Source organism: Vipera ursinii (assembly GCF_947247035.1).
Source record: "Vipera ursinii genome assembly, chromosome: 5".
NCBI classification, from domain to species: domain Eukaryota; kingdom Metazoa; phylum Chordata; class Lepidosauria; order Squamata; family Viperidae; genus Vipera; species Vipera ursinii.
In genome coordinates this window covers 59479301-59490577 of record NC_139518.1, presented here as the reverse complement: position 1 = coordinate 59490577, position 11277 = coordinate 59479301, and the positions used below count along the sequence as shown (strand labels likewise).

General features: G+C 36.6%; 1 protein-coding gene across 4 annotated transcripts in view; it reads right to left on the bottom strand.

Moving 5' to 3' along the window:
- PLEKHA1 (pleckstrin homology domain containing A1) overlaps window positions 1-11277 on the bottom strand; it is a 55946-nt gene that overhangs the window by 5000 nt on the left and 39669 nt on the right. Inside the window, exons 9-12 of one of the 4 annotated variants that reach the window (XM_083365012.1) lie at window positions 5465-5529; window positions 4160-4223; window positions 1801-1890; window positions 784-854 (exon numbers count right to left, since the gene is read on the bottom strand). In XM_083365012.1, the coding sequence (XP_083221138.1) occupies window positions 784-854; window positions 1801-1890; window positions 4160-4223; window positions 5465-5529 (290 nt within the window). The remainder of the gene's footprint in view (window positions 1-783; window positions 855-1800; window positions 1891-4159; window positions 4224-5464; window positions 5530-11277) is intronic. The other 3 variants (XM_083365014.1, XM_083365013.1, XM_083365011.1) reach the window with 3 other exon arrangements.

The following is an 11277-nucleotide window of genomic DNA, read 5'->3' as shown; positions in this document are numbered from 1 at the left end:
GTGAAGGAGGATAAAGAAAAAACTTGGTACTTTCTTTCAAAAGTGATCAGAAATAAATAGGTTTAACACAAAATGATTGTGTAAAATAATTTCCAAATACAAACTTGTTTTCTAAAGTGAATACTATACAAACATTTCTATAACATTTTTAAAAATTGAATCCAAGCAAGATTTGTGCTGGAGCAGCATTTCAAATATTTTAATTTATAGTTTTGTGATAAGATACAAATTTTGTGATTAGAATGTAAAAGACTTATATTCATTGTTTTGATTAACCATAGGTTAGTTAATCAAAATAATGCCAGCTATAACAAGCGCTGCATCTTGACTAATGATCCCATGCATATATATTGTAAAAACCATGCAGGTTGGTCAATTATCTTTTTTTTAGCGTGCACACTTTATATGCACATGTTTAACTATTAGGTTCCCAGAGGCTTTTACTTAGCTGTGTTTTAAATTGATTAAATTCAAATATGAACTCTCATGCAAATTAGGCCAAATGTAGTTTCTATCTCCATGTATTTGCTACTAGAGCTTTTCTTCTCAATGAAAGGAACAGAGACTTCAGCAGCAAGTGAAGGTTTGCCATTCTGAAAAATAGATTTTATTTACAGAGACCAAATTTAATAGCCAATGGAAAATATTTCAGAAGTTAGTAATTTCATGGTGATAATGATCAACAGAAGACACCACAAGATTCATCATTTTATGTAGTGTTAATAAATGTTCTGGATTGCAGCCCTCTGTTAAAATGGCAGGTTTACATGAGAGCCCACATACGTGCTGCATTCACCAGTTCTTGATGTATACCTCTGTATACAAGGATTCGACAGCCTTCTGGCCTGCCGCATCTGGAACACAGTGCAAAGCTAAGATTAGAGTAACCTAAACTTGAGAAGAAGAAGGGAGGAAGAGAGGAAAGGACAGGGAGAGAAAGAACTGCTGATAGCCACTAGTAGAGTTATCCCACCACAAAATTTAAAAAACCACCAAAGACACAAAGGAATACCCATTCCCAATAACCTTTCCATTAACCAAAATGCATTCATTCCCAGAGAGAGTTTCTGAAGGATAGTGGCAATTAATTAGGCTGTTTTAATCAGTTTTTGCAAAAAGGGAAAATTGGAGTAAGAAACACAGTTGTTTTAATATCACTATGCTGTATACAAGTTAGAATAAATATCTAGTATATTGACAGAAATTAAAAAAAAAACAATATTGGTATATAAGAATGGCTAAGAACAGCTTAAAAAAAGAATCACCATAGTACTATATTACAACAATTAGATACTCATTAGAATAAATATGTGTTCTATTGAAAAAATATGCCATCTATGGAACAACTACCTAATTACTGACACTTGTAATAAACAGTTTGGCAATATTAGCCATTGTAAGTCCAGCTGTTCAAAAAGAAAATCTAGAATCCTTTTGAAAGCACAGATTAGTTCTGTGCTAAGAGGCCTGTAAACTAAAAGTTTCAAAGAATTCTATTCCAAGGTGCTTTAAATCAGTTTAGGTATGTCTCAAGCACAAAATTCAGAAAACTTATAATATAAATTCACAAATTTCTTGGTGGTCAAATTAAGAGAGGAGAGTTTAACATCTAAATATTAAGATAGTACAGAGAGACAGAAATATGGGTATTTTTTAGATTAGCATTGAATGAAAATGTAACAGTCTATGCAAGTTGTAATTCATGCAAATGTGTTACCCCAGATCTAGGAAAGGGTTGACTAGTAAGTGCAGTACTGATTACTGCTGAAGTGTCATAATTTAAATTGTTTAAAAACATACGGAAGCTGCTGATCTTCCAGGTCCCCGCTGGGCTACTATTGCACCAGAAATTGCTTTAATCCAACTATGCATGTCTTCTGGGCTATCGGCCTAAAATAAGAATAACATAAAACTGTTGTACAATTTCAGTTTTAGATTTAATGTATTTTACCTATACAACATAAGAATATATCAAACATTTTCCTCATGAACTAATTTAAAACATTTAATCTAGACTGATAGAAATAGACTTTTCATGAAAAAGATGAGGATTTACTACAATAGTGTATTTAAAGCACAGTACATGACATCGCGGTCACTATTTTGGAAATAGTTATATGAAGCATTTTTCTACTTCCTGTAAAGAAAAATCCTGGCAGGTGATCATAGCTATTTTCAAATATTTTTCAATGAATAGGAATATGAAAAGCCCATTAATAATTATTACAACTTCCTTGTTACCAACTTAGCTACTGAAGAGGATTGATCAGTATGTTAATTTAACCTCAATGTGCACTGAAATTATATGAATAATTTATAATGTTCTAAACAAGGAATGAAAAAAGGGTATTGCAAACATCATTGGGAAAAAGAAAAAAGTTGTTTATGAGAAAACCCAAGTACTTATAATGAAAAGAATAACACTGCTATGGCATCAAAAAAAACCCTCTCATAAACATACCAACAGACCATTGTAATGACATGGCATCACCATAGCACACAAACGAACCAAAACCTTCCAAAACATCTTAACTAAACCAAGCAGTTCAAGGAAAAAAAACAAAAACAAAACAGGAATAATTTATAATGGGTTTCAAACTGCCGGCCCGTGGCTGGTTTCATCATAATGAAGCTGCACCCACCCCATTGCAGCAATGCAAAAAGAGTCGTGATACATTGCAACATGATGTGTTGACATCCGTGATCTATAACAGAGTATAAGGACTGCAATAGCCACTATGTAGGATAGACAGGCAAAGATTAGCAGAGCACATCTATGAACACCGACTACAAGTCAGAAGATATGGGTTAGAGTCAGACTCATATCTTACAATATATGGGTTAGACTCAACCATAGTTTCAACTGGGAAACTGTGAACATCCTAGATCAAGCTAAATCCAAAAATCCTGGGGAATTCTTGGTTGCTTGGCATTGAGACAAATCAGCCATCAATAGACACATAGAGGTAAACCACATTTTCACACCATCCAAAAGAGACAATTAAAAAGCTAAGAAGGAAACAAAAAGACCAGAACCCATCCTCTCCAGCAACCAACATGCAGATAAGCACGGATTAATATCAGATAAACAATTAAGGAAAAATAATACCCTAAGCAAGGAACTACACCAAGGAGAAAATCAACCAACACTGGCAGGACAAGCTATTCTATATAAACAGGGACCAAAACCCACACTTATTTGCACTAAAGATATTTCCTAATTATGTAATGAAATATCTGCAAGCAAACAATCATGTTCAGAGAGTACCAAGGACTCCATAGTTCAACCTTACCTACATATATTTTCTTCTATTAGCATAGCACACCACTGGAAAAATCCTCGTAGCAGGCTTTTTAAGATGTTAATCAAAGCATTTCATTAGACCGGTTATTTCACTCTAAAATACAGAAGATCTAACCTGGGAATGAGAATCACTTTCAGTTCTACTACTGGGCTATTTGTGACCAATCGGGGGACAACATACTTCCATAGCACCATCCTTGACATTTATGAAGCTCACTGCCCTGACCCAACAACATTTTTAATGGACATATGAATTGACATATGACTTATTTCTAAAAATGGTTGGGCCCCACTTCGGTTTCTTAAGCCTTCTTTAAAAAGTAATGGATGCTTGCAATCAGCTCCTTTGCAACTTTGTATTGAAGTTGTAGGGCTATGGTAAGGAGCAATCTTCCCAGCTTAAAATCTGATAAATGGATATTTTATTGCCAGCCACTAAAGTAGCGATTTTGTGAATAGATGTTTCCCCACACTAGACATTTTGTGAAAACACCTACTAAATGCTCTCAAACTTCAAATGTTCCCACTAAGATAATATAATATAATCTCTGTGAACTTATGCAGGATTGACTTGGGAGGCCGGTGTGTGGTGTAGTTGGTTCACCTGGTGTGGTAGGATGGAGGGTTTGTCGTCACTGTGTGTTGGGGGGAGGGAGCATGGGGAGAGGCTCAGCTAATCTCAATGTACACATGTTGTACTTTGACAATAAAGGTTTATTATTATTGTTATTAATGCAAATTGGGAGCCCTTAGTTTATGCTCATTTTATTTGTAAAATTAAATTAGTTGTGGCTATAGATTTGAAAGGAAATGAAGTCTGTTATCTTACATAAAATGCACAAATAGAAGACTTACTTGTACATAAAATGTTCGAGAAGTTGTTACAATTTCAAAAAGATTGTCTCTCATCATAATATCACTGAAAAACATACAAAATGTAAATGTATGCATTGTTAAAATCAAATTCCAGCTCATGTTTCTGACACAGAAAAATGCATTCTATACAGTTTTAAAATATCTGCTTTGAAAATAATTAAATTACATGCACATAATTCTCATTTAATGATCACTATTAAGAGCAGCAACTTTGGTTGTTAAGCAAAGCATAGCTAAATGAAACTGCTAGTGTGCTTATGATCTTATTTCAGTTTCCCTTTGCTTTCAGACCTGCAAAGATCATAAATGCAAGGACTGATCAAAAAAACTATTTTTTCACCAGCATTGTAACTGTAAATAGCTGTTAAATGAGGACCACTTGCACTATACACATAATCCTTGACTTACAACAATTGGGACCAGAATTTCTGTTGCTAAGGCAGTTGTTAAGTGAATTGTGCCTGATTAGTGGACTTTTTTTTGCTAATTGTTAAACAAATTACTTTAGTTGTTAAGTAAATACAGTTTGCCCCATTGACTTTGCTTGTCAAAGCTGGCTGGAAAGGCCACAAGTGATGATCTTGTGACCCCAGGACACTGCAGTCATCATAAATACATCCTGGTTGCCAAGATCCCAAATTTTGATCACATGACTATGAGGATGCTATGACAGTGGTAAGTGGACCAGTCATAAGTCACTTTTTTCAGTCCCACTGTAACTTTGAACAATCGCTACAAATGGTTGTAATTTGAGAACTACATGTATTGTACACTATAGCATGTAAGTTAAACAAGACAAGCAAGGGATAAAAATTACATAGGAGATGTCCTAAGAAATTTTATAAGACCCTAACAGAATCACCTGGTAACCTAATGAACCAGACCATTTTAAATGTGTTAAAAAGCAAGAATCCTTTCAAGTCAAGTTCAAGGTGACTATTTTGCTGCAGGTTTTTTGGAAGCACTTCTTGGAAATGGTTTGGTTTTCTCTCTTTTTTTTAAATGGCCCAATCTAATCAAAAGCCCTGAAATTCCTACATTGCCTCCATCCAAGCACTAATTAGGGTTAATCTTGCTTAGTTTTTAATCACAACCTCCACCTTCCTGAACTTTAATATATACAAATGACTACATTTGTCCTGTTAAAATATCCCATGTTTCAAATAATTTGACTTTATAATTTAATCATAAAGCAAATGAAATGTATTAAATTGTGATGAGAAATAACATGACCAGGGTTTCTTACTCCAATTACATATGATTTGATACCTTTACAATTCTCACCTTTGTTTACATTCTTGGACTTTATGAACTTCTTTCAGTGGTATAATCCGAAGAGGTTCCTTATCCTGAAAAATTAGAATCATTAAAAACATTAATATTTTAGCAAATAAATACCAAAAATATGTGTTGCACAAGCCTGTTTTGAAGAAAAAGATCCAAATGGAAAATTTATTGGCAAAATAAAAGAGACCAAAGGATAAAACCATACACATTTCTACATGAGTTTGGTTAACAGAAATAACTCAGATTCTTCCATTTCATGTTGATTCCCTAGAGGAAGGAGGTGTCAGAACCCACTGCAATCCACATCTTAGGAAAGAAAAACTCTTGGAGACAAGATTGTCCAAGCAGGAACTTTTATTAAGACATAGATGACAGAGGGTATAATAGACAGGATCTAAAAACTGTCTCACAGATCGATATTTTTAAAGTCTCCCCAAGCAAAACCCCACCCCCTCAATCCATTTGATCAATCCCGGATCAGTCAAGTCTCAGGTGTCAAACCCCTCGTGGGAAAGGGAGAAGCATCAGTCCATTTGCAACATAATTACTTCCTTCCCTTCACATTCCATCTGGAGATACAAGCCAGAACTCCCCATCACCACCTTTCTTGTTTGCTCATAAATCAGAGAGGGAACGGATTCCTTTCATCGGCAAGAACCAGAATTCTCCCCACCCCCTTTCTTAGTTGTTCGTAGTTTAGAGGGAGATGGTTCCTTTCATTGGTCTTTATGCGATGGCCAACAGGCAGGCTGAATAAACAAAAAGTTACATCTAAGGGTAAGAGATGGGCAATAAACTCCCCTGTCTTCTCTTTCCTCCTTGGGAATGGCGGAATCCAGTAAGGGTGTGTGTGTGAGATTTGGGTTTGCACAGAGAGGGAGTTAGAAATGAAATATAAATGGATTCTGACAGGAGGAGCCCAGAAAGAATTCCATTAGCTAGTTAATGTCTTAACAAAAGGTACTGAACAGTTCACTTCAGTATTCCATGATTAACATTCTGTAAGAATAATGCAAGTCGTTCTCATTGAGCAACTACAATTGGGATTAGCAACTTAGTTTTAAACAAAGCACTTGCTAAGTTAAAAAAAAAGTGACAGCAATTGTGCTTATGATTTTACTTCAGCTTGATTCCAAACAGATCGGTAAGCCCATCTGGCAAGAAAGGTTTCTGAAACTCGATTCATAAGAAACTGTAAAAGAGTAAATCTTATAGTCCTTTTTCTCCACTACTCTGCCCTTGTGAATGCTCACCCTGGTGCTGAGATAATTAGCAAGAAGACAGTGTTTCTTAATTTTTTCCCCACCCCAAAGTCACCCAGCATTCTTTTCTTTATCATGCTGCCTCTTCCCTCAGGAGCTGAAAAACCTCCCTACTGAAATCCCAAGCAGCATTTTCAGCCCGAGTGATGAGACACTGGTGCATGGCCTGCAGCAGGTCTCCCAAGACTTTCCCTACCCACCTGAGACAGCCTGTGCTCCTTATCTTACCTATGCTGCCTCCCTGCTTGGGAGCTGAAACTCTTGCTTGGAGTTTGGTTCCCCCTCATCTCTGGTTGGAAGAGCTGCCTGCCAAAGGATATCAACTCTCTTCCATGCACTCTCTACCAGGAAATTCAGCTTGCCTACACATGCAGAGGGAACACCTTTGGTAGGGTGCAAGAACAGAGCTCTGATCTTCAGGCTGTGAGCTCTGTTTCTCCACCCCACTAGAGGAGATCAGCTCACCTCAGCCGACAGCTCTTTCAGCCAGCTCCCAGAAATAAGAGGGAGTCCTCTTGGCAGATGGAGGCAGCAGCTTACAATCTTCCTTCTAGCTCCCCCATTGACTTTCTGGGAAGGTAGCAAAGATTAAAAATGGCAATCATATGAACACAGCTGCTTTGCAACCTATTGTAAGTATGAACATGGCTATGGGGGAGGGGCATGGAGCTACATGTTATGACTGACAGAAGTGATTTACAGGCTGTAAAGCACCTTCTCCAAGGCCACTTTAACTTCAAACCATTGTTAAACAATGGGTGGTTTAGGCCAGTACTACCTATAGCAGTGATGGGGAACCTTTTAGAGACCGAGTGCCCAAACTGCAACCCAAAACCCACTTATGTATCGTTGGGTGCCGGGTGGGCATGGACTATTGGGTGGGTGTGGCCCATTAGGTGGGCGTGGCTGCAGTAGTAACAGCAGACTGGGTGGAACTAAAAAGTTCAATCAATCAATCCCAACTTTGCGAGATCTTTTTTTCCCTGTGAGAAGTTGCAATTGATTAATTGATTGAACCTTTTTTTTTGGCACACAGCAGCAGAGGCCTAAAGCAAAAAGGTGTTATAAAACCCAGCTGAAGGCCTAGGTCTGGGGCGATGGCACGCGTGCCCACAGAGAGGGCTCTGTGTCCCACCTGTGGCACACGTGCCATGGGTTCGCCACCACAGACCTATAGTGTAAAACTGATTGGGGTGTCATGCAGTAGCTGAATGGAAGGGGGTGTTATAACCATTTAATTAAGGTCACAAAGAGCAGAACTTATGGCTTGCAGTTTTTAGGGACATGCTGCACTCTGGAAAAGGTTGCTTGTTTAGGCAAGCTCTCCGCTCTGACAGGAGAGGGGGGAAAAACCCCAAGAAAGTCATACATGCAGACATTGGTCATAAAATTATTTTTTTTCATTATTGTCATAACTGCAAACAGATGTTGCAAATGGATGCTGTCTAGGGCAGTCACTAAACAATATATCATGGTTACAGAGTGTTATTAGCTATAATCTTCTTTCTCCTTTCCTTATTATTTTATAGAAAATATAGTAATGTTTTATTGGAAATTACTTACATTCACCAAAATTAGATGCCCGCTATTGCAAAATTTTGCTTGCATTCAAATACCTTTTTTTTATAACAAATTTTATTATTTAAAACTTTGGACAAGGTGTTAACGGTCTGACAATCCTTCTTGTCATTACATCATTTTTGTGTTTTATATACATATATACACTTTATGTACATATCATTTATATACAGTTATAGAATATTCAATCTTATCAACCACCTTATTCTAGTAATATGTGAAATCAGCATCCTGTGTGTTTCTGTTGTGACCTTCCTTTCTGTTCCCACCATGAGTAAAACGTATTCCAAATTTTGTAGCAATCTGACTGGTCTTTATGTTTAATTTCCAAAGTTAACTTGTCCATTTCTGTGCATGCCCAAATTTTACTTATCACTTCACTCTCTTCCGGTATTTCACTGTTCTTCCATTTCTTGGCGAACGTCATTCTCGCTGCTGTGATGATATGTATTATTAAATATAACTCTTCTTTGCTATATTTCTCTTTTGTTATGCCAAGCAGGAAAAATTCTGGTCTACATTCGACTCTCCGTCCTAATATTTCCTCTAGCCATGTCCGAATCCTTTGCCAATACTCCACCAAACATGAAAATAAGTACCTAATTCTTCGGAACACTTCTAACAGCTAGGGGATATTGTCTTGTACATTTTGGCTAACCGTACTGGGGGAAGATGCCACCAATAAAACATTTTATATAAATTTTCTTTATAAGCTGAGGCCAGCGTTATCTTTTTATTTCTATCCCAGAAAGTTTGCCAGATATCAAAATCTATGCCATATCCCAAATTTTTAGCCCATATCAGCATTGGTTCTTTAACTTGTTCCTCAAACATTTTGTACCCCAATAGCAAACTATACAATTTCCTTATTTGTTTCTCATCTGGCCCCAATAAAATTTTATCCAATGCAGTTTCTTGAATATTTATCCCCCACTCTTTCTTATCTTTCCCATATCGTGTTTGTATCTGTAGGTAAGCCCACCATTCCAATTTTATCCCTTGTTGTTCTAGTTCCTGTCTAGATTTCAGTTCTCCCATTTCATTCGTAATATCCTTATATGTAGTACTATTTTCCAAATTAAACAAATTTGGATAGACTATCGCTTCAAGGATGGACAACCAGACTGGTACTTTAATGTAATTTTGTTTTCTAATTTTATTCCAAATTTTAAGTAGCACTTGTCTAATCCGATGGTTTTGAAAATGTTGATATAACCCTTGCTTCTCATTCCATAGGAATGCGTGCCAGTCTAATTGCAGATCATGGCCTTCTAGAGTTAATAATCTTTTATTCTTTAAAATTATCCATTCTCTAATCCAAGTTAACGCCGCTGCATGATAATATGTTTCCCAGTCTGGTAGTCCAAAACCCCCATTTTCTTTAACATCCTGCAGATGTTTCATTTTAATCCTTGGTTTTTTTTCCCCTTGCCATATAAAATTTTATGTCAATTTGTTCAGGTTCCCAAAAATTTTTTGATCAAGTTGTATAGGAATATTTTGGAAGAGGAATAGGATTTTAGGTAATACATTCATTTTTATGACAGCAATTCTCCCTAACAATGAAAGGCTCAAGTTTCCCCATCTTTCCAGGTCTTCTTTTATTTGTTTCACTATTTTGTCATAATTGTCTTCTTTGATTGAAGTGCATCTGGCCGTAATAGTAATCCTAGATATTTTATCTTCTTAACTATTTGTATATCCATAATCCTAGCCAAGTTTTCTTTCTGTTTATTCGTTATATTTTTAACAATCATTTTAGTTTTACCCTTATTTTCAGCCCAGCGACTTCTCCATATTTATTTAATTCTTCCAACAGTTTTGGTCCCAATTGTTGTGGATCCTCCATAATAAAGACCAAATCGTCCGCAAATGCTTGAAGTTTAAAAATTTCTTTTTTAATTTCTAATCCTTTTATATGCAGTTCATTCCTAATTATCCTCGTTAGGACCTCTAGCGTCACTATAAATAGTAATGGGGATAAAGGACATCCTTGTCGTGTTCCTTTTTGTATTTGAAATTTCCTGGTTGTTTCCCCATTTATCATTATTTTAGCTTCCTGATTAGTATATATTGCCTTATAAATTTTTCACCCATATCCATATACCTAAGTTGTTGATATATAAATGGCCACTTAACGTTATCAAAAGCCTTCTGGGCATCTAGGAATAATAACACCATTTGTTGTCCACTATGTATTTCATAATATTCTAGGGCAGGGGTCAGCAACCTGAAACAGTGAAAGAGCCACTCGGAACCGGTTCCCTCACAAAAGGAAAAACTGGGAGCCGCAAAAAATGTGTGCACATGCGCATACATACGCACATGCACAGAACAGGATTTGACTGAAGAGTGGAGCCAAGGCGAGATATGCACTTACGCTGCATATTTGAATTGATTGGTTGAACTTTTTTAGTCCCACTTTTTTTTGGGGACTGCACATGGCAGAGGACTGGGAGCCGCAGGAGATGGCTGAAAGAGCCACATGCGGCTCTGGAGCCGCGGGTTGCAGACCTGTGTTCTAGGGTGTCCAATATTATCCTAATGTTGTGTTTAGTTTGTCTTTTGGCTAGAAATCCATTCTGGTCCACATGTATAAAATTGTTTAAAAACCTTTATTCAGCTATAATTGTTGTGAATATCTTATAGTCAGAATTAAGTAAAGATATTGGTCTATAGTTTTGAATTGATGTATGGTCTGTGTTATCTTTTGGAATCAGGACAATATTCGCCTTTGACCATGACTTTGGGGTTTTTGCTTCATCCAGGACCGCGTTAAACACATCCAATAAAGGTTGTCCTAAAATGTCTTGTTGTTTCTTATAAATTTCTATTGGGAAGCCGTCAGGACCCGATGCTTTGTTATTTTTTTGTTTATTAATGGCCATTATCACCTCTGACATCCTAATTTCTTTGTTCAACATATTTTTGATTTCCTCTGTAACTTTTGGTAGTGTTGCTTTTTTGAAA